The 22,201-nt window shown below is 33.4% G+C and overlaps 2 protein-coding genes across 2 annotated transcripts; one reads left to right on the forward strand and one right to left on the reverse strand.

Moving 5' to 3' along the window:
• The first annotated feature begins 8,289 nt into the window (after positions 1-8,289).
• Positions 8,290-14,288, forward strand: LOC136217453 (DNA-directed RNA polymerase III subunit RPC10-like). Its single transcript, XM_066004051.1, has 4 exons — positions 8,290-8,473; positions 11,136-11,268; positions 11,380-11,473; positions 13,861-14,288. The coding sequence occupies exons 2-4, from the start codon at positions 11,155-11,157 to the stop codon at positions 13,989-13,991; spliced, it is 339 nt and encodes a 112-aa protein (XP_065860123.1). The 5' UTR covers positions 8,290-8,473; positions 11,136-11,154; the 3' UTR covers positions 13,992-14,288.
• On the reverse strand, positions 14,279-17,648 carry LOC136217452 (probable serine/threonine-protein kinase WNK4). The gene is made up of 7 exons (XM_066004050.1): positions 16,906-17,648; positions 16,691-16,728; positions 16,374-16,601; positions 16,060-16,280; positions 15,811-15,968; positions 15,326-15,719; positions 14,279-15,244 (listed from the first exon to the last, which is right to left on the reverse strand). Exons 1-7 carry the CDS (start codon positions 17,191-17,193, stop codon positions 14,409-14,411), a joined length of 2,163 nt encoding a protein of 720 aa, XP_065860122.1. The 5' UTR covers positions 17,194-17,648; the 3' UTR covers positions 14,279-14,408.
• Between the last annotated feature and the right edge of the window lie 4,553 nt (positions 17,649-22,201).

Below are 22,201 nucleotides of genomic sequence, written 5' to 3' on the forward strand. Positions count from 1 at the left end.
ATGGAATGGGAATGAAAGTAAATTATTCCTTTTGTTAATGTTTGGTTAACCAAATATAGCTTGAGAATTAAAATCTCACTAGTATTGTGCCCGCGCGTTGCGCGGGTATCTAAATTTTTTGTACAATTATTTAAGAGTGTTTAATTTTTTAATTTTATATCGTTTACATATAATGATATTGATATTCTTTTTAAAATATACATGTTGGGATGTTTTGGATGCTATTTTATTAGATCTATTAAATATAAATTATATTAGATATATTTTTTTTTGTTACTATTTTTACAACTTGTGAAAAAGGTGTCCAAATCTCAGCTTATGAATGTCTCTTTTGTTGTATTATTATATTTAGTATTAATAATAATAATAATAATAATAATAATAATAATAATATAGAATTCATGCTTAAAAAATGAGAAAAGAACTTAAAATTATAATAATAAAAATAAAAAATACAATCCATATCAGTGTTTGTATAATTTCTAATTTAGTAAAGTCCTTGAAGAACTTCCTTATATACTATATTTGCGGCATAATTTTTTCCGGTGCTTTCTTCATCTGTGATCAATATTTTGAGTCCAGCCTTTGTTGTCACTCTTGATACGGCGACGTATAGTTGTCCATGGCTGAAAACTTATTGTGGTAAAAATAGACCAACATTTTCAAGAGATTGTCCTTGGCTTTTGTTTATTGTCATACCGTAACACACAGCCAAAGGATATTGACGACGTTTCAAAACAAATGGTCATTTAGATTGTGCTGGTGTCATAATGATTCTTGAAACAAAGACTTTATGGCCAATATTGCTGCCAGTTATGATTTGTGCTTCTACAAACCATTTTCCTAACTGTGTTATGATTAACCTTGTCCCATTGCATAGGCCAGAATGTTGGTTTAAATTTCGTAAAAGCATTACCGGAATTCCTACTTTTAGTCTTAATTTATGGTCTGGTATGCCTGAGAAAGTAAAGCTATTCAAGAACTCTGTAGGGTACAAAGTTTCCTCTGCACTGTTGTTTTTTTGATGAATTGCACAAAGTGTCTGAACTGTAAAATTCAATTTCTTGTCCTTCAATTTAGTACATGTTACCTAAAAACTTCTTCACAGTCATTGATGTTAAAATAATAACCAATGGTTGATCTTTTGTGGAAATTGACATTCCATCAAAATCTGTGGCTACTTTCCCCCATAATGTGGCTCTAATCATTTTCCCTCTATAATTAAGCAACCAAGTATAAATATATATTTATTTTAATAAAAATAAGGGAAATTAAATTAAATTGCAGAAAGCAATTAATTACAAATCGTACTCATAATTCATTAGCTCGAGATCTACTTTCTTTCGTTTCTTTTCACTAACATCAATTTCATTGATCGAGCTTATTGTTGTGATTCTCCCAACAACATCTGCAAAATTAATATCGTAAAATCAATTGAAATTAATATTTAATTTGAAACTGAATTAAATTATAAAACTATATTTCAAATATCTCACAATTTAGAACAAAATTGTTTTCACATCTATCAATAAGCTTGTCAAAAGTAACAAACTCATTTGGAGAGCAATTTTGCAATCAATCTCATCCACTTGTGTTACTTTAGTTGTTAGAAGAAACACAATCTTATGCTCATTAGGAATAGGCCTGTAGCTTTGCGAAGCTGGTATAATTTTGAAGTTCTCAAAAACATGAATTTTGCCTTCATGTAATTTGCTTCGAAATCTACCAATTTGAGCTTTACGGATAATTCCATGAATGGTGCTACCCTATTTTGCAACAAAAAATTATATCAATGAATTTTCAGTTTTAATGAATATATATATATAATATATCAATGAATTTTCAATTTTAATGAATATATAAAAATGTTATATAAATATCTCTTCATCTAGCAATATCATATCCAAACTCATTATAGAATTGTTTTCTTTTATGTTCAGTGCTTCCCATAACCTAATAACTCTCACTCTTATTCTTCACGTGTCTTTTTCGGCAGAGAGGTAGCTAATTTGGTTGAAGCGAGCCTTAATTTGCAACATTGCCATACTGCATGAAAATATATTCATTAAAAAAAAATTCATAAAAAAATCATATAACTTTAACAAAATTCAACATAGCCGTACTTGAAGATTTAAGTTTGTGGGGATGTAAATCTGTGAAGAAAAAAAATCACAAACTCCTTACATTATATAGTACAATAAATTGTAACAGTTGATGTAATAATAATACTTATTAAATACAATTAATTAATGCGATATCTCTTCATCTACCCTGAATTGTTATATGATTAAATATACAATTATTATTTAATTAATCAAAGGCAAAAAGCATCATTAGGCCCCTGATCTTTCATTTTTTGGTTCATTAAGCCCTTGATCATTTATTTGGATACATTAAGCCCATGATCATTTATTTTTTGTCTCATTAAGCTCTTGATGACCAAATCAGTAAGTTGTGAATATCTAATTCTGTTAAAAATACGTTATTGACTTCATCTGTATTTGAAATTATTAAAACAAATATTTTTTACAGCTTGGATTAAGATTTTTACAGTTTTCCTATAGCCACATGACACATCCAAAACTGCTTTCAAACAGGGAAAAAATACAAATTTCGAATGGAGGTACAATGAATAACAGTCTGTTAACCAAATTTTATGTTCAAATTTAATTTTTATGGTCATCAAGGGCTTAATGAGACCAAAAAAAAAAAAGATCAGGGGCTTAATGTATCTAAATAAAAGATGACGGGCTTAATGAACCAAAAAATGAAAGAGCAGGAGCCTAATGATGGTTTTTGCCTTAATCAAATGAGTATATAATTGGTAATGACCATTAATATACTCGAATTTGATGTATATGCATTAATGCATTAATATAACTATGCAACTATACAAATTCTAATACTAAATATAAAATGTAAATGTTAATTATACAATACTACAATATCACGAATTTCATATTTTCAGATTTAATATAAATTTTTAATTAATTAAAATCCTATTTAATCTAGTTTTTTAAATGATTGACAACTAATAAAAAGCCTATAAAATACTTCTCTCATCTTCTCTCTGTTACCGTAATTATATATAGTATAGAATTCCCCAACTTTGACAATTATTCATTCCCTCCACTTTTCACTTCAATCAAATTTCATTCCCATTCCTAATGATTTATATAAAATAATAATATAATATATCCACGTTTTACCCAACATATATACCCACCACTATTTACTAATACCCACGTACCCAATATATCCACCTTGTAATTTATATAATTTATAAATATATTATGTGGAAATGTATTTTTCTGTACTAGTTTATAATACAACTTTTTTGTACAGTAAAAAAAGTTATCATCAACAAATCATTAATTTACTTTTCTAGATGATATAAATTTTTGTATATTTTTTAATTTAATTGAAGTTATAATTATTATTATTTACTAAATTATTTTTAATAAATTTTGTATTCATTTTGATTCTGATCATTAACGAACGAAACAGTTTCAAAGAGAATCTCATTCCTATTCCAGATTGAACCAAACATATTGAATAAATAGTCATTCCGATTCTGATTCCGCCACATTCCGTTTCTGTTCCGTTTTCGATTCCGAAGTTTAATATATTCAGCATTTAAACTAAATAGAGCCTTAAATTAATATATTCAGCATTTAAACTAAATAAATATTTAATAACAATTTAATTTAAAAAGATAAGTACATTTTTTTTAAAAATCTTTACTTTAACACACCCAGTTAGAGAAGTTTAATTATTTTTAAACCTATTCACTATTATACCCTTGGCACACTCCACGGTTTCTTCCCTCATTCTTCTTAACAAATTGTTCCTTACAGTCTTGATCACATGCACCTTAATGAGCATGCAGAATTTGCTCATTCACCGTTAGATCTAGGCTTATTAGAATCCTAAGATGGAAATTCAAAGCATCATGGGACTTAGATTTAATCTAATGGTAATTGAGCAAATTCACTTGCTCATTAAGGTGCATGTGAAAATTCCTATTGTTCCTTATATCCCTATAATCGGGTGATTAGGACAGGTGGATACAAAATTTTGAACAATATCATTAAAAAGTTATAAAAGTTTAATCCGTCTCAATAGAATCACTAAAGTTTATTTTTATCCTAATAAAATCATTTAAGATATTTTTCGATTATTTTTTTCATCAAAGATCTAATTACATGTTTCAACACCATGTGACATAATAAAAAAAATTTAAACACAAATTAACTTATATAATTAAGGATTGTGAATTAAAACTTTAACCACAAATTTAATCCACGTGACATTGATTGTCAACTAAAATATGTAATTACATAATTTTTTAATATGTCAAGTGATGTTGACGTGATGTTGAGATGTCACGTCAACAATTTCAGCCAAAAGCTAACTAAAAATCGTTTAAAGTGATTTTATTGAGATAATAGTCCATTTAAGTGATTTTATTGAAACTAATTGAAATTTTGTGACTTTTCAAAATACTATCCAAACTTTTAGTGACTTCTTTCCTCCTTTTCTATTGTTTTAATGAATGACTTTGTTGTTTTTTTTTCAATTTTTTTAGTTTCCTTTGAAACTTTATAATATTTGTTAAATTTATAATGTGTGTATTCAATTTATCGGTGCGACTACGGAGAGACTGATTCCTTGATGTTCTCGGCTGCTGCTGGTTTTTGTTGAGGAGCTGCTGTTTTTTTATGTTTTCTGTTGTTGCTTTTGTCTTTTTTAATTCATTGTTCACCAAAAAAAAAAAAATTTATTGTATTTTTTCTTTAAATTAGTTTAATTAATATTTGTCTAATTTATTATTTTATATTTTCTTGTATCATAGTTATTAAATAAATCAATTATATTACCCAGAATTTGGGTTTGGGTTCTTCCTTCTCTGCGGAGCTCTGGGGCATTCTCTCTGGGATCCAGCTGGCGATTAGGCTGGGTGTTAAGAGGCTTTCTGCGGAGTCAGATAACTTGGAGGCCATCAATATGATTTTGGGTAGTCATGTCATGGGTCTTCATAGCCGCAACCTTATTAAAGCTATTAAGAGGCTTAGCCCCTCATTTGATATCCTTGAGTTCAGCCACATTTTCCGGGAGCAGAACCGTGTTGCAGACCACTTGGCGGCGGCAGGCCATGAGGGGGTGTTAGGTGTTTCTACCCTTACCGTTCCCCCTATCGCTCTTTCTCCTCTTCTTTTAGAGGATATGATTGGGGTTAGCTTTCCTAGGCTAATCCCGGTGTAGTTGCTTGTTTTGCTTTGCTTTCCTTTCCTTTTCTACCAAAAAAAAAAAAAAATAAATCAATTATATTCCACATTTAAAATTCAGAATAAGCCAAACGGTTTCATAATTTAGTATTTCAGCTTTTTATAACATTCAAGATTTAAAATTCAACACTTGGATGCTGTTTTCGGAATTGATTTTTGCCTTCTAAGGAGTGTTTGGTTGCTGCTTTTCGACCTCATATTTATCTTTTCACTTTGAAAATGAGAGTTTTAGGGTTTGATTGGATGGAGGGTTTAGAGGGGTTAATAAGGGAAGAGTTAGTAAAGGTTGATAGAAACCCTTGTTTGGGAGGGAGAAGGGTTAATAAGGGTTTCTACAAACCAATGTTTGGAACACACAAAAAAAAATTAGAAGGGTAAGAGTTTGGAGGGGTTTTGAAAGGTTTCTTTTTAAGTAATTCCATCCAATTTGGTGGGTTTGAAGGGTTAGAAATTACTTTTCCTTCCCCTTCCTTTTCCTTACCTTTCCCTACCCTTCTCTACCATTCCTTTATTAACCCCTCCCTACCCTTCATCCAATCAAGCCCTTAGGTGTTTGGTTAGACATCCCATGTTTATCTTTTTGTAGATGAAAAGTATTTTTTTTTTATATAAAAGCAGAGAATCACTGCTTTTTGGAAAAGCTGCATTTTGAAACAACAAACAACAAATCGTAACAGAAAGCAACAATCAGCAACAACAAACAACAGGTAAAAGTTACAAACATACCCTAAGTCTAAATATGAAACAAAAAGCGTTTGGTAAAAATTCGAAACAACTGCCTTTTATAAAAAGAGTAAGAGCTTGTTTGGTTCAGCTGTTAGCTAATAGTTGTTGCAGTTCCTGTTAGCTGTTTGCAGTTACAGTAAGCTGTTAGCTGTTTGTTATTATCTGTTTAATTACTAGTGTTTGGTAAAATTATATTGAACCGTTTCTGTTCGGATTTAAAATGTCTAAAATGAACATGTTTTAAATTAATCAAACGATGAAATTATAAAAGGGAAAATGTGAAAAAAAACCCATAACGTTTACAACTGGGAATGATTTTATTCTTAACGTCTAAAATGGTGCAATTTTACTCATAACGCTAGCAGCTAAGAGCAATTTTACACATAACGCTGGCAGCTAAGAGCAATTGGTGTAGAATAAAAAATAAAATATCTATATTTTCTAATAATATCTGAAATCGATCAAACTTGTCAATGTTAGGGGTAAAATTGCTTTTGGCTGCCAACATTAGGAGTATAATTGCACTATTTTAGACGTTAAGGATAAAATTGCTGCTAGCTATAAATATTAGGAGAGATAAAGTGCATGTTTAGAGAGAGCTCTGGAAATTATGATTTTGAAAAATCGAAAATATAGTTTCACAAAATTAATTATTGAGATTTTCTAATTTGTAGTTATCAACGATTAAAACTGACCGTGTCAATCTTAAAGTCCTTAGTTTTGTTAACGGTGAGGATATTAATCATCTTTTAGCAACAAAAAAAAAAACACATGAATTAATTTGTAAATCCACCGAACCACATAATTATTTTTGAAATTTACCCAATAAAAAATATAATCCAAATTAATAAAAATAATCTAAATAACTAAAATTAAAAATAAAAGCTTTATTTGATGGGGAAAAACCTTGTTTTTTTTTCCGGACAATAGTATTATAGAAATAGACATAATATCAAAAAAAAAAAAAATATGTTTGAAAATTAGAAGGATAATTTTGTCAAAATCAAATATACACAAACAACTTTTCATGAAAAACTCATTTTTGGAGGTTTTCGTGAAATGCTCCAAACCGCTGTTGTTTCCACACTGTATAGACCTAACAAAACACTATATTTCTTGCAGTTTAGAGTGAAACGCTAAATACTACTCCAAAAAGCTGAAACAAACGTCTTCTAAGTTTAGCATTTCAAACAAAGCGGTTTTCTCTGATTTTTTTTTCTAACTAAAGGGCTTGAGGGTTTAGAGGGGTTAATAAGTAAAGGGTTAGTAAAGGTTTCTCCAAACCCATGTTTGGAACACAAAAAAAAAATTAGAAGGGTAAGGGTTTGGAGGGGGTTTTTTTTTTTCTGTCCAATTTTCAACCCCCCAATTCGGTGGGTTTGAAAGGGTTAGAAATTACCCCTCCTTCCCCTTCTTTACCTTTTCCTACCCTTCTCTATCATTCTCTACCCTTACTTTATTTACCATTTCTTACTCTTCATCCAATCAAGCCCTAAGGCTTTTTTTATCATATAAATGGAATGCAGGTTCGATTTTTACGTGAACTGAATCGGATCGAACCAAATTAAAATTTGATTCGGTTCATAAAGAAATAGAAAATTCGATTTAGATTTTAGACCGAATCAGATCATCGAATCATGCTCACTTCTATTTTTTTTTCTCTTTTAAATTTGTAAAGTTCGGCTTGGTTACCATACAAACCAAACCAAACCATTTTAGATTCCCACTAATACAAAGCCGGTTTGAATATGGATGTTCAATGGTCGATTGAGTCTAAAAATCAAACCGAATCAAAATAATCGAATGCCGAATAGAATCTAAAATTAAAACTGAACCTAACCGAATAATATTACAAACCGAATAATCATTATGTTTTGTGTAATCTATCACCAAATATTCTTGTAACATTTTTATTACAAATTTTAATCGAATATACGTAATTATGTTTTGCGTAATATTTAAACTTATAATCATAATATTCTTATGACAATATTTAATGGAATGGTTTATATTCAATTACTAATTTGAAAATTAAAATATTTTAAATATAATCAGATATTTAATATAGAACTAATAAATTATAAATTTAATTAATTTTTATTCATAGAAATCGAACCGACCGATATTACCGATATTTAAGACCGAAACCGAACACTAAAAACCCAAACCAAAAAAATTGAAATTTATCAATTCGGTTGGTTATTTCGGTCCGGTTCGATTTTTAAACACCCCTAGTTTAAAATACACAATTCATTTAACCTAATTTCTTTCCCAACCTCCAACGGCCAAACCCACCACGACTGGCCACAATCAGCACTTCCACTTTGTCAGAACCGGTGATCCGAACTAGCTGCAAGGCTGCGACCTAATCTCTACCTGTAGCAGACCTTCTACCTTTCAAACGCGACTTCAAGCTTCAGTTCAGTCGAGACTTTAACTCCTCCAAGTCTCCACCTCATGTACGTCTCCTCTACCTCTCTTCAACCTTCACTTCTTTCTCTTTTTTTCTTAAAATTTCAGATTTCAATCGGTTCCCCTTCACGTAATTTTGGTTCTCCTCTGTTCCCTTTTCTTATTTATCAATTGATTTATTTGTTGATTTTTTAGGGCTTAGTTCTGTTAGATTAGACTTCGATTTTTACTTTGAGTGTTTGTTCATTGTTTGATGGTCAATTGAATGTTAGTTCTATTGGAATTCATTGTTTATTAATAATAAAATGGGTTCTGCTTGTATTGGCATCATATTCTTTTGCATTTAGCATTCCAGTTGATATAATTAGACTTGCAAGTTGCAACGAGAAATTCAGTGTAGTCTTTTTTTCCCGGTAACCAAACGAAACATGAACTAAACTTAGTTCTATTTTCACATTTTCTGGTTAATTCGACTCTGTATTTATTTGGTGTTCAGTTTTTGAATGGAATCAATAGGTGCTTACCTTTTAGTTTAACTTTCAATTATTGATCTATGTAATAACTAATGATTAGTGCAAATAAGTAGAGATTGTTCAAAGACTAAATAGATAAGTACTGAACCCAATTGAATCCTTTGCTATCTATCCAAATAATAAAAAGAGAGAATTAAAAACTAACAATTACTAATTATCTCGAATATTTGAAGAATCCATGAATTGGGACAGCTAAGGGCTCTAGGTTGAGTTAGCCCTCTTATGTAATTTAATACAATTACGCAGATGAACCTTCTTTCTTCTTATGAGATGTAATTTAGATGACCAACTCAAAGAATAACTCAATCGCTGCAGATGCATCCACTTTAGACCCAATTTTGAACTTATTGTTGTCCAAATCTCACAAAAAAAAATGAATACATGAAAAGTTTTAACTCTATGTCTTAGCTTTCTGTATGAAAAGGTTATGCCCCTGCAGGGAAAAGAGGTGAGAACTGCTGCCTTTTGCCCAAAACTCTTCTTTTTGTCTCCAAATAAAGTCTTCTTGCTTTGCTCCAATGTTTTTCTCCTTGATCCAAGTGACTTATAAGATATTTAAAAGACATTAAATAAGGAAGAATTACTAACAAGTTGACACAATAAAAGACAAAACATTAAAAAATATGCATGAAAATGGCACCTAACTAGTTATCAATTGCTAATGTAGATATATTTACAGGTTGTGACTCTGTTGGCAATGATATGTAGGAAGAGTTTTAGGCTTTGATTCTCTTTAAATTCATCCTCATAATAGAATTGACTCAAAAAGATATTTGTGGTTAATTCACACACAAAAAAGCAATGTTATCATATCCGGATCGGCCGGTCAATTCGGAAACCAACTAGATATCCCCTCTGAATCATACTGGTTTTCTTAATCCTCAACAGAACGGACGGAACCGGGGTCGAACTGGAAACCGGCGGTCCAACAGGGAATTGGTGTGACCCCGGTTTTTTTTTTTTTTTTTTTTTTCTGAGAAACCTAACTAAAATCAACGCCTACATCTAAAACAAAAAAAAAGTAAAAAAACACAATTGGTGCAGAATAAGGAACAAAATATCTGTGTTTTATAATAGTTTATGAAATTGATCCAATTCATCAACGTTATGGGTAAAATTGCTCTTGGCTTCCAACATTAGGAGTAAAATTGCACCATTTTAGACGTTAGAGGTAAAATTGCTCCTGACCCAAAACCTTAGGGTATTTTAAATACCCTAACGTTTTGGGTCAGGGGCAATTTTACCCTTACATTGGAAGCCAAGAGCAATTTGACCCCTAACATTGATAAATTGGGTCAATTTGAGAAATAATTCATCAAACTGTCTTCTCGGTCATGAATCTTGTCATCTACACTTCACACGTGCGTCATTTTATCAGTAACAAATCACAAACATATGTTAGGATGTGAAAATAAAAAAAAAATACCGTCTTTTTGTATGAATTAGATAAAAAAATTTTACCGAATGTATAAATATTAATCTCCAATTCTATTATTAAATTATAAAAAACATGAAATCTTTTTTTAGAACGAATTTTTATGCAATTGGTGCAGAATAAGGGACAAAAATATCTGTGTTTTATAATAGTGTCTGAAATTGGTCCAATTTATCAAAGTTAGGAGTAAAATTGCTCTTGGCTTCCAACATTAGGAGTAAAATTGAACCATTTTAGAAGTTAGGGGTAAAATTGATCCTGTTATTTTTGCACCTGAACCAAAAGAAAATGACAGAACCCTAAATCTAAATCAGACAAAATTGATGCCTTCTTCCCTTGCTCTTCATCGATCGCCCTTTTCTCCTTATTCCCTTGGTCTTCTTTGATTGCCAGCACCTGTGATTCTCTGAGCCGTCTGGATTTCCAACGCCTCGGATTCTTAGGTTCTTCCCTTGATCTTCTCCTTCTTCCCTTGCTCTTTAATTTCTGGTGATGGAACTGTTTCTGGATATTGTGTTAACTATTAACTATTATTTTCCAGTTCATTGTCCTTTAATTAAGTAGATTGCAGTCCTTGGTTCTTTAATATTTCTAGTTCACAGGGTTTTTCTTCTTCACTTGAACCCAATTGATCAGAGCAACATCTGGGAAACATTTCAGTTTCTTGTATGTAAATATGGCCATGCTTCGATGTAATTGCTCATGATCAATATATATTATAAGTTTTGTTGATTGATGCAGATAAAGATTCAAGTAAAGCATGGAATTTTGCCCAACATGTGGGCTTCTGCTGCGATACGAGCTGCCATACATGGGCCAATCAGCCAGATTCTATTGTTCAACGTGCCCTTACTTCTGTTCCATAGAGAGCGGGGTATTCACATTTATCAGTCAGCTAAACCTTTTCATTCCCTTTTCTCTCAATAATTTTTATTTTGTCTTTGATTGGATGAAAACATGTGCATGATCATATTTTAATTTTCAGGTTAAGGTCAAGAGAAAGCAACAACTTGTTAAAAAAGAAATCGAGCCAGTTTTCACCCTTGATGACATGATGAAAGGCGGTGCTGAAACTGAAGGTGCGTTTCACTTTATTTTGTTTATGGAGTGTTCCACAGAACATTTTTTTGCTTGATCGCTCATTTTTCCCCTTTCTAAAACAGAAGGTTCACCACTTCAATTGTTTTTCTGTATGCTCTTGTTGTTTGCAGTTCGTTTTCTGTTATTGTCGTCAGCATGCCAATTTGCAGAATTCTTGGTTACTTTGTTTCCTCTGATATTTATCCTTTGATTGCATAATGCAATTACAATTAGAAATTAGATTGTAACAGACATCATGGTTCAGAAAGTTACTTGATTCTGAAACTGCAACTTGGGATAAAGAGTTATGAATTGTTGTTTCCAGTTGTGTTATTGGTGTCATTAAAAATCTTTTCTTTCACCCTAAAGATTGATGGTTTGCAAACGAGTCTGTTACTCATCTGCCAAACCTCAGCATAATTTTTTTATTTTCAAAAGAAAAAATATATTATCAGATGGACGAGTAGAAAGGAATGCATCATTCAGATTACAGTATAATTGTCTTCCCTGTATAGTGAAAACACTGGTTAGAGTAAATTGAATTCTTTAAGCTGAATGCAACATGTAAGGGCCCAAATTTTTCTGTAGATTGAAAGGCAAGTTATTACACATGCTACTTATTTGTGTTAATAAGTAGAACCCTTATTCTAGATCACTCAGGTATTTTATTTAAAAAGATAATTTCATGTGGTAGTAGACATCTCTGTTGGTCCCTTGTAAGGTTGCAAGTATAGTTCCAAGGGGGGTTAGGAACTATTTAAACTTTTTCGCAATTAGGGCAGAAGGAAAAAGGTTTTAACAGCGGCGCTGAGTAAACAGCAAGATACTGGCTTAGTCAACTGGTGACTAGGTCAGTTTCTTAGCTTGAGTCAGGAGATAGCACTTAGAGTCTATTCCTGAGCTCAGACGTTTAACGCGCACAATCAACTTGACCTCTTTACTTGGTCAGTTTTTGGTTATTTTAAGCAAGCAATATAAATAAGGAGTTAAAGGTAAGAAATACTTTACTCAGCAGATTTATCCAGGTTCGGCTTCTTCTAAGCCTACGTCCTGTCCCCGGAACACGTTCCGAGATTTCGAATCCTCTACTGAGCTCTTTAAAGGTAGAGCCTCAAACCTTTTACAATCTTAGCAACTGAGTATAACAAGAGTACCTTCCTCTATACCTCTACTCAATCCTAATCTCTCGCTGAGTACTATAACCGAGTACTCAGCCTCTCATTTCTATCTTCTAGAAATGATAAGTGTTTGTCTTATACAAAGATTTGCTAAGACACTTTAGACGATTGAAATAATCACTCTAGACTTTTACACAGATATAAGAATTGTAGTGTAAGATTTGCTTTGCTTCTTTGCTTGCAGAACTTGTGTAGAAATTTGGTCAGCGTAATGGCTTGATCAAGTTCTGTATTGAATGAAGCTTCTGATGGCACTATTTATAGAGACGTCTGGGCATCGGTCATTTCGAATTTCGAAATAACCGTTGGAGGGAAACGGCTACCTGTCGTTGTCATCCTGACTTGCTCAGAGCTCTCGGCCAATCAGAATTGTGTATCTTCTGTCCTCGGTCAGCTCAGCAGACTGTCTCTCCTTTTATGGTAAAGTCAACTGGACAGCATACTGTGTCGTCTGAACTTTACCCAAAGTAGAAATACTTTGTCTGGAGGTTTTCATTAGCCAGCTGCTGTCTTGTACGCTTTGTCGAGACTACTCAGCAGCTTCATCTTGAAGTTGTTCCCGAAGGTCTTCTAGATCCTTCTCTTGCTGAGTTGCGTTTTGTCCAAAGCGACAACGTTTTAACAAACGCGGGCCGAGTTGTACTGAGTTGTTTGACTTGGGCTTTAACACTTGTATTGGGCTTGGGCCTTTTAATTCTTGTGTCTTATAAACAGTTTTAACTCAACATTGAACAAACACATTAGTATAATAAATCAAAGCATTTAAACTTAGTGTGTTTAGAATATGTATTTCAATTATACTTAAACAATTTTGTCAAATCAAAATTATGTGGAAAGGTGTTTCAACAATCTCATCCGTGGGCAGAAGCTTTGTTAAACTGTTTTCCTCTGTTTGAGCTGGGGAGGAACCTTGCAAGAATAACCATAACCAAGTTTATGGGGGAGTTACGGTTTCATTATTGGTTGGAAATTTTTAATCAGGGAAGTAGTCTTTCAACGGTGGAGTAGGCAGTTTAACCCAAATTTGGAGACTGAGGCCTTTCGTAATGAGTCAAGCAATGGTTTTTTTTTTTTTTTTTATGAAAAAGAATTGTTCTTCTTGATGATGTTTCCGAGCTGTTTTGATAGAATTATTACTTATATTGCCTTGAATTTTCATTTCGTTCTCTCACGGTTTTATGCTTTTTATCTTCTTTATTCTGTGCCAGCAACATGTCCACACTGCAACTTTGGAAAGGCCCGCTTCCAACAGCTTCAGATCAGATCAGCTGATGAGCCAGCAACAACATTTTACTTTTGCTTGAATGAGAAGTGCTCGAAGATGTGGCGTGAGGATTGAATTTTATTTGCGCATAAATTTCATCTAAAACCTTTCAAGTTTTGAGCAGAGAGCAAGAGATCATCTTCTACGTTCGGATGACCTGGTGCAAGTTGATTTACTTGTCTCAACCATTTTATGGTCATAATAAGGTGTACTTATATCGTAGCTATTAGTCATTGTTTATTTGATAAGAACCTTGCCGGAATGATAATTTTATTCAATAATTGTTGTGGAAGAATTGGAGTATATACGTTAACCTTGACAAACGAATGAATGAAAAGAATGAATGGAGAAAAGTAAGAGTCTTAAAGAATCTGAACAGTTACATTTATGCTCTATTTTTGTAACATGATATACAAGCTCTGTAATTCCAGACAATTTAAAAGGAGTCCGGAAGGATTATTGTTTCCAACAAAATCAATGAAACATATGTAATCATTGAACACGCGACTTCTTTTTTGCTGTCCATCGCTTTATGGTATCCTCTAAAACCTCCTCCTTAATCCTAATAAGCTCTTGGAACCATTTCTTATATTGTGCTTCAACTGCATCAAGCTCAAGCTTTAGCTCCATATCAATATCCATATCGCTGCTCGATAAGCTCACATCATCAGTTCCACTTTGGTTTGGAAATGACAACTCAGAGCTCTTTGCTTCTTCCTTAACTAGAATTGATTCTCCAACACTGGCATTCAACTTGTAAAGAAAATATGGATCCCCAAGTTCTGGTTCAGCAAAATAGCTTCCCTGAAAGCTATCGAATTCAGATGTTCCATAATCTTTTGTGTATTCATCATCTTCAAGCAATGTCTCTGCAACTGATGACTCTGAATCTTGATCTTCCATGCTAGCCAAACTTGGTGAAGGATAATAGTAAAAATTAGAATTATCACCGTATGGACTTTCGCATGTATTAACTTCATCATCAGCTTCTATGTTACTTTCTTCTTCATGAGCTGTGGTTAACCCTGAGGAAGCATCATGCTCGATCATTTGCGGAACAGGAATACTAGTTAAAACTGAATTCCAAGCAGAAGTTTCAGTTTCTTTGAGAGTCGGGGAATCTACGTAAATACTTGTTATTCCGCTCGAGGCATAATCAGGTGATGGCTTCCAACCAGGAATAAGTTTCATTATCAGGTAATCAATGAACTCAGCTATGAAGGCTACGTCATGGTCTGCTAACTCTAAATGTTCAACCATCTCACTAGCCACAGATTGTGCGGTATCGCTGTCAAGGTAGAAAAGGAAGTGAATGTTCCTAGCCCGACCTGCAAGTAACCATAAGAGATTCAAGTAACTACTTTTCGAAAACAAAAAGTATATCACTTCTTCAACGAACATCAACTTACCAGAAGAGTCTGCGATTCGCAATGTCAATGATACAGAGTGGTCATCTTGGATTGTCCCTCTCAGACTGAAATTGTTGTTCTTATGTGTTTTTTGATATTCCAGCACAGGATATTTCGACCCTTCATCGTTGCTTCCAGCACATGGGCTTAAACATTGTTGCTTATAATCAGCATCTATATCCATGGACAGAGGTCCTGACTTGGGCAAACTTAAAGATTTTGGATAGTGATTGGGTATGAGCAACGGATCACGGACTGGTTCCTGAAGCTGAAGGAACGGGTCTTTAAGAAGTTCTTTGGCAGATGGTCTCTCAGATGCTGGAACCAGGCATTTCAGAATGAACTCTCTAATTTGCTGATCACTGACTTTACTAAGAGAACCAGGTTTAATTCCCTGTAAAATAGTAAAAAGAGGCATAAGATCAAATGAACATCTAAACCCAATGCATAACAAATTATTACAATCTCATGATTGGAGAACTTACAGAGGTAACCTTCTTATAAATTTGAGCTGGGTTTTTACATTCACTGTATGGGTACTCAAAAGTAACCATTTCTAGCATACACAATCCAAATGAATAAATATCAACAAGTTCATTATATTCCTCTTCATAAAGTTCTGGAGCCATAAACTCAGGAGTCCCTGATGTAATCAAAGGAAATATTTCATTCAGAAAACCTTCAGTAAAGTCAGTTTCAAAGAAGTAAAGGAACTCGAACATCGAGTGCATTACCGATGACACTTTTAGCAGCAGGCTGCAGCATAACAGTAGCCAAGCCAAGATCTCCAATTTTAACTTCTCCATGATGTCCATTAACAAATATATTATCACATTTTAAATCCCTGTGAATGATAGGTGGATTATGACCATGGAGATGAACTAAGCCTTGAAGAATTTGTCTTGCCCATTTCTTAATTGCCTTGGTATCAACATGTTTATGCTTCTTTCGATATCTGATAATCACAAGGCAGTGTGCAACAATTTCAAATGCAAGCAGGAAAAAATAGGAAGAGAGAACTATATATATATATGTTGGGGATACATACTGTCTCAGATTCCCGGATGTGAAAAGCTCTGTGATCATATTAATAGTTTTCTTCTTATCATCCACCCAAGAATCATACAACTTTATGATGTTTTCATGTTTCAAGGTTCTAAGTAGATTAACTTCACAGTATAATTTCTCCAGATCTTCTGGTGATTGCAAGACATCATCAATCTTTACTTGGTTCCAAGCTACCTCTATTCCATCTACTTCATCGAATGCTTTATAACTGCTCAAGAAGAATCAATCTTATTGACGGAATAGGAAAAAAAAAAAATCCTAATCTGAAAAGAAGGCCAAGTATAAGAAGAAGCTTACACAGTCTTGAATGCACCCTTGCCCAACACTTCAGCATACTGAACAAAACAGAAATGAGGAATTAGCCCTAATTTCCGTGAAAGAGAAAATCAAATTTCACTATACAAATGCATATGAAAAAGAAAAATTGAAAATATATCAATCAAATCCTCAATCCACAGGAATGTAGATAGCGAAAAGAAATAAGAATTGAAAAAATTAGGGGTTTATGTTACCCGAAGATATCTTCCGGTAGGATCTCTCTCTGCAAAATCAGGGTCCTGATCGGCAGGCTTCCTTCCGTAATTAAATGCGTATGCTAACCTTTCTCCTTCAGCTCCACCTCTCATCATTCCGACCAATAACAAAACAGCACGCAACAATAAGAAGAAAAAGGAAGAAGTATATTTTTCAAATTTCAATGTCAAAAATTTTCTGTTTTTTGCTGTAGTTTGGAACCGGAGAAAGCATTGGATGGGACATAGAAGAAATTGAGAGAGGATAATCGCAATTCGATTCTGCATTCTAAAATGCCCATGGTAACATTAGCAGAGATGTCGTTTGGTCGTCCTCGTCGAAGCAATGAACCAGAGCAATTGATAACCTCAATTGCTCCTCCTCTGCAACTCCGTTTCATTATCGGAACATTCGTAACACCACCAATAATTCCATTGACGACCTGACCCGATGAATGAAATAGCAAAGAGATATGGAACACGAACCCCCACAAAATATGGTTAAAAATCTGCTTTCAGGGAAGAGATTGAGGATGAAGCTGAGCAGGAAATGGATTTGAAAAAGGAGCAGACATTTGAGATAAAAAGGAGGATACGAAACCGCGAAAAGGGAGGATTTCACAGACACTTGGCCAGGCAGGCTGTTGTATAAACCAACAGTTGTTGTTTCCCGCTTTTTTGGCAGAGCATAGGCCGTACAGTTCTACCGACGTCGTATCCTCCTCCTGCCTTTGCCGACACGGTTCGGTTCGTTGTTCCCGTTGCAATATTATTATTTTTCTGTTATAAAATCCTATTTGTCATAAAATAAACCCCAAAAATTGCTTCAACAAATTCACCAATATTATTGGGCATATACACAAGATCGTGGGGAATTCTACTAGAAAAAAAAAAAAAAAAAATATAATACTCCACATAATAAATTAAAATATATTAAAATTGAAATTCTTACTTCTCAAATATAAAACTTATATTCTCTAATATTAGAACCATATATCCCCATATTGGCCGTTTTAATTTTCAAAGATACATGTAACACACTTTTTACATGTAACTTATATTTTTACAATCAAGTAATTAGTTGATTGTATTTTACACAAGTTGAGGAGACGATCTGAATATTTTATACAAGTTGAAGGAGCTGTCAGAACATTTTAAAAGTTCATGAAGTCAATCAAGTTTTTTATACAAGTTCATGATATAAATGATATATTATCATAATTTAATATTTTTTAATATCAATTCATTATATTTTAATATATTATTAAACTTTTATTAAATTGAATCTATATAAAAATTAAAAAAGAAATATACCTTTTAAATATAATAAAATAATAGGATAAATATAATTTATTAGATTTTTAAATTTTACTTGTATGTATTTAAAATATTAATTAAAATTTATTAATATAGGAGATAAAATAATTTTTTTATGATATTTGTTTAAATAAAAAATAAAAATATTAATAAAAAATAATATTTTAATTATTTAATTTATAAGATAACTATATATTCTTAAATGGTTAACAATATTCATAAGTGAAAGGATTGCGTAGTGGTAAGTATTATTGTTTACGATTAAAAAGTTCAAGGTTCGAACTGTACCTTTACATTTGACGAGTTGAGGAGCCGAGCAAGTGAAATTGTGAGGCAAGTAGAATACTAATCTAGATATTTCTAACGAGTTTGTAACTAGGTGCCAAGTATGGACCGCTTAGGTATGTCATGAACCATGATGAAGAGCCATGACTGAAGTGAGGGGTTGCTACCCTCCTATGGTTGAGAACATATCACCAACCACTTGATTAGTAAAGCTGAAAAGCGATGGCTACACCCGAATGATACAGGTGACATTATATGTCTCATGTTGAAGTTAATATCGCGTAACAAAGAATCGATTGATATTATTATTAGGTTCTCAGTTATCATATACGAGATTACTATCCAAGCAATAAATAAACGGGAAAATTTATGTAATTAGAAATTACATTTTAATAGTTAAAATATGGATTCAATCCAGATAAATTGAATAAGTTATTCTGTCTTTTACGGCTCGAGCTATGAGAATCAGTTTTTTCGTTCATAAGGTTCCCTATTATCATCGAACTATTTTTCTTTCTCCTCTTAGTTATAGTTCCTGCAAACCTTATCCTTTTTCTTTACCTCGCGTAATCAGAAGGGAGTTTGTTATCGTTAAAGGACAAAACTCTGATCCATAGCCAATCAACTCTTTGAGAGTTCTAAGGAAATTCGTGTAACACTTATGCTTTTAGAGATTCTTAAGTTTTTAGTTTTGCCATGACATTCGTGGCAACCTCAGTTCAAAGATTTGACAAAAGAGGCCATTTGATGAAACATAGGCTCTGTAAATCTTTGCCGGACATTGTGCAGACCAGTACTTATCCTCCGAGATTTCATTTCTCCCACGAATCGAGCTAAAAACAAGTCATTCAAATGCCAAAATGAATCCATGGATCCTATTCCTAGCTCCTTATACCACTCTTGAGCTACACTTAATAAGACATTGGAAAAAATAGCGTCTTCAGTGTACAAGATCATCATTTTCATAAAAGTCGCATAGTGCTTGTTTGGAACCTCTACACCAAAATAGTCAGACAAGCGAGAAGTTTTCTAATGAGGTGGAAAAGAGGTGTCATCTATGCACTGCGAGAGAGAGTGTGGGACGATATTTGGAAGCCCAGTATCCCATCAAGTACCTTTTTGTCCAAAAAATGTTAGAACAAAACTTCTCAAGATTCTCCCATTGAAATTTTCTTAATTCCGTCCTTAAGGCCGACATCATCTACAACTTATTTGCCTTTCTTCTGTCTAGTGCTCTGCTTCTAATGCAAAGCATTTTTATTGGCACTATGATCATGTATTTTAGGCTTATCCCTCTCCATCCTTTCTTATGCTCATGGGAGGATGTCTCATTCTTTATTAGGTAAACTCATAACTGTTTCTATTGTAAATGCATTTAACTGCCATTTAGAGCCGAGTCTCTTAAATGTTTTGTAACATAGTGAGGAAACATTAGATATAAGTCCTGGGTTGTATTAGGCTTCTTAACCCTACCATCCCCGATCATGTACCTCAAGGTCTTGCTCATTATGATTAGAGACATTTTCTTACCCTCCAAGTCCAAGTGTGGTATCTACTTCATTTTTAGGTCCTCGAATTGAGGAATGGACTTCTTTCGATTAGTATCTCTAGGAAGTCAGTCGTCCATACTTTTGGAAAATGTCCCAAGTTGTTTGGTCTGAAGATCGGTGATTAGGATCCATGTTCGTCGCATTAAATATTGAGTCAGGTCCAACATTTGAGTTCACTTTTATAGATATTTATTCACATGTGTTGTGGTGGGTCTCCTTAGTACATTCTGATGCCAAAATCAGTGTCCAATTTGAATAAAGAAGTTGAATATCAAATAATAAAGACATTGAAAGTAAATATTACCTATTTATATGTTGCCATAAATTGAAAGTACCATTTTACCCATGAATTGAGAGGTGGACGGTTCCTACCATTCTGGATCTTGTATGCTTCGCCTTAACCATTAGATTTCTTAAAAAATGAATGACGAATCAAGTCTCTATTTAGACTTAGTCTGAAACACTTTTTATTACACATTTTTCAATTACAAACTAAAAAATATATTCATTTGGAAAAATAACTTTTAAGTTTTATTTTAGGATTAATTATAAAAAACTACCCTGTGGTTTGGACTTTTTGCGATGTGGTACCTGTGGTATTTTTTTTTTACAAACACAACCCTGTGGTTGTCACCGTTAACAAAATCAAGGCAAAATTTTTAACTCTGTTAAATCAGAGGGGTAATTTTGGAATATGAAATTTATGACCATTTTGACCATTTTTTGTTGACTTTTCTAGACTCTCTCTCCTCGTACTCCTTCTTCTTCTTCTTCGTGGTTCTTCCTTCGTCTTCCTGGTTCTTCCTTCTTCTTCGTTTCTTTTTCTCCTCCTTCTTCCTTTCTTTTTCTTCTTCCTCTTCATCCTTCATTCTTCTTTTCCTCTTTATTTTTTTGTTCCAACTAAGAAATTTCCAGCATTAAGCTGAAAAATTCCAGCACTAAGGTTAGAATTTTTCCAGCACTGGAAAAGTTCCAGCGTTAGTGCTGGAATTTTCCAGCACAATGCTGGGAATTCCAGCATTTAACGCTGGAATTTTTCCAGCATTAAGGCTCAGCCTTAAATGCTGGAAAAATTCCAGCGTTAAATGCTGGGCAGCATTTAACGCTGGAATTTTTCCAGCATTAACGCTGGAAAATTCCAGCTTAATTCTGGAATTTCCAGAAAAAAAAAGAAAAAAGAAGAACAAAGGGAAGAGGGAGAAGAAGAATAATGGAGAAGAAAAAAGAGGAAGAAGAAGGATGAAGAAGAAGGGGGAGGAAGAAGGAGAATGTCTGAATCAAAATGGAAGAAGGAGAGAGAAAGAAAAAACTAAAAAATAAAATTAAAAAAAATAAAAAAATTGAATTTCCTAAATTGCCTCTGTGACACGTCATCTTTTTAACAGAATTTTGACCGTCTCCTTTATTTGTCTAACGGTGACAACCACAGGGTTGTGTTTGTAAAAAAAATACCACAGGTATCACATCGCAAAAAGTCCAAACCACAGGGTAGTTTTTTTGTAATTAACCTTTTATTTTATTGAATCTTTTTTAAGTTTTTTTAGAATGTTATATATATATATATATATAAGGTGATCTTTTTTTTTTTTTTGGTAAGAAGGGAAGAAAAAAAAACAAACAAACAAAAACCTAACCCGGGATCAGTCTAGGAAGACTGACCCCAATCCTATCCTCAAGAAGAGAAGGTAACAGAAAAGAAGGAGGAACGGAAAGGGTAGAAACACCTAACATCCCCCCATGCCCAGCAGCTGCCAAGCGATCCGCCACGCGGTTTTGCTCCCTATAAATATGGGAGAAGGTAAGAGAATCGAAGGCAGGACGAAGCCTCAAGATGGCTTTAATGAGATTCTGACTCTTAAGACAAACAGCATGTCTATCCGAAATCCTGTTGATAGCCTCCAAATTGTCAGACTCCACCGAAAGTCTTTTAACACCCATGCGAATGGCGAGTTTAATGCCAGACAAGATCCCCCAGAGCTCTGCAGTAAAGGAGGAGCCCGTACCTAAGTTATGGGTAAACCCAGCCAGCCAGGCGCCACCAGAATCCCGAAGAACTCCACCAGCAGCAATTCTGCCATTATTAAGGCAGGAGCCATCCGTATTCAACTTGACAACCCCTTCCCTGGGCTTCCTCCAACCAACTA

Source organism: Euphorbia lathyris, chromosome 2 (assembly GCF_963576675.1).
Source record: "Euphorbia lathyris chromosome 2, ddEupLath1.1, whole genome shotgun sequence".
NCBI lineage: Eukaryota > Viridiplantae > Streptophyta > Magnoliopsida > Malpighiales > Euphorbiaceae > Euphorbia > Euphorbia lathyris.

Excerpts from the sequence above, each read along its gene's own strand:
- LOC136217453 (XM_066004051.1), top strand. The coding sequence starts at position 11,155 with ATGGAATTTTGCCCAACATGTGGGCTTCTGCTGCGATACGAGCTGCCA. Across the intron at positions 11,269-11,379 it reads TCTGTTCCATAGAGAGCGGG|GTTAAGGTCAAGAGAAAGCA; the intron begins GTATTCACATTT and ends TTTAATTTTCAG. Across the intron at positions 11,474-13,860 it reads AGGCGGTGCTGAAACTGAAG|CAACATGTCCACACTGCAAC; the intron begins GTGCGTTTCACT and ends ATTCTGTGCCAG.
- LOC136217452 (XM_066004050.1), bottom strand. The coding sequence starts at position 17,193 with ATGCAGAATCGAATTGCGATTATCCTCTCTCAATTTCTTCTATGTCCC. Across the intron at positions 16,729-16,905 it reads CTACCGGAAGATATCTTCGG|TATGCTGAAGTGTTGGGCAA; the intron begins GTAACATAAACC and ends TGTTTTGTTCAG. Across the intron at positions 15,245-15,325 it reads GCGAATCGCAGACTCTTCTG|GTCGGGCTAGGAACATTCAC; the intron begins GTAAGTTGATGT and ends GGTTACTTGCAG.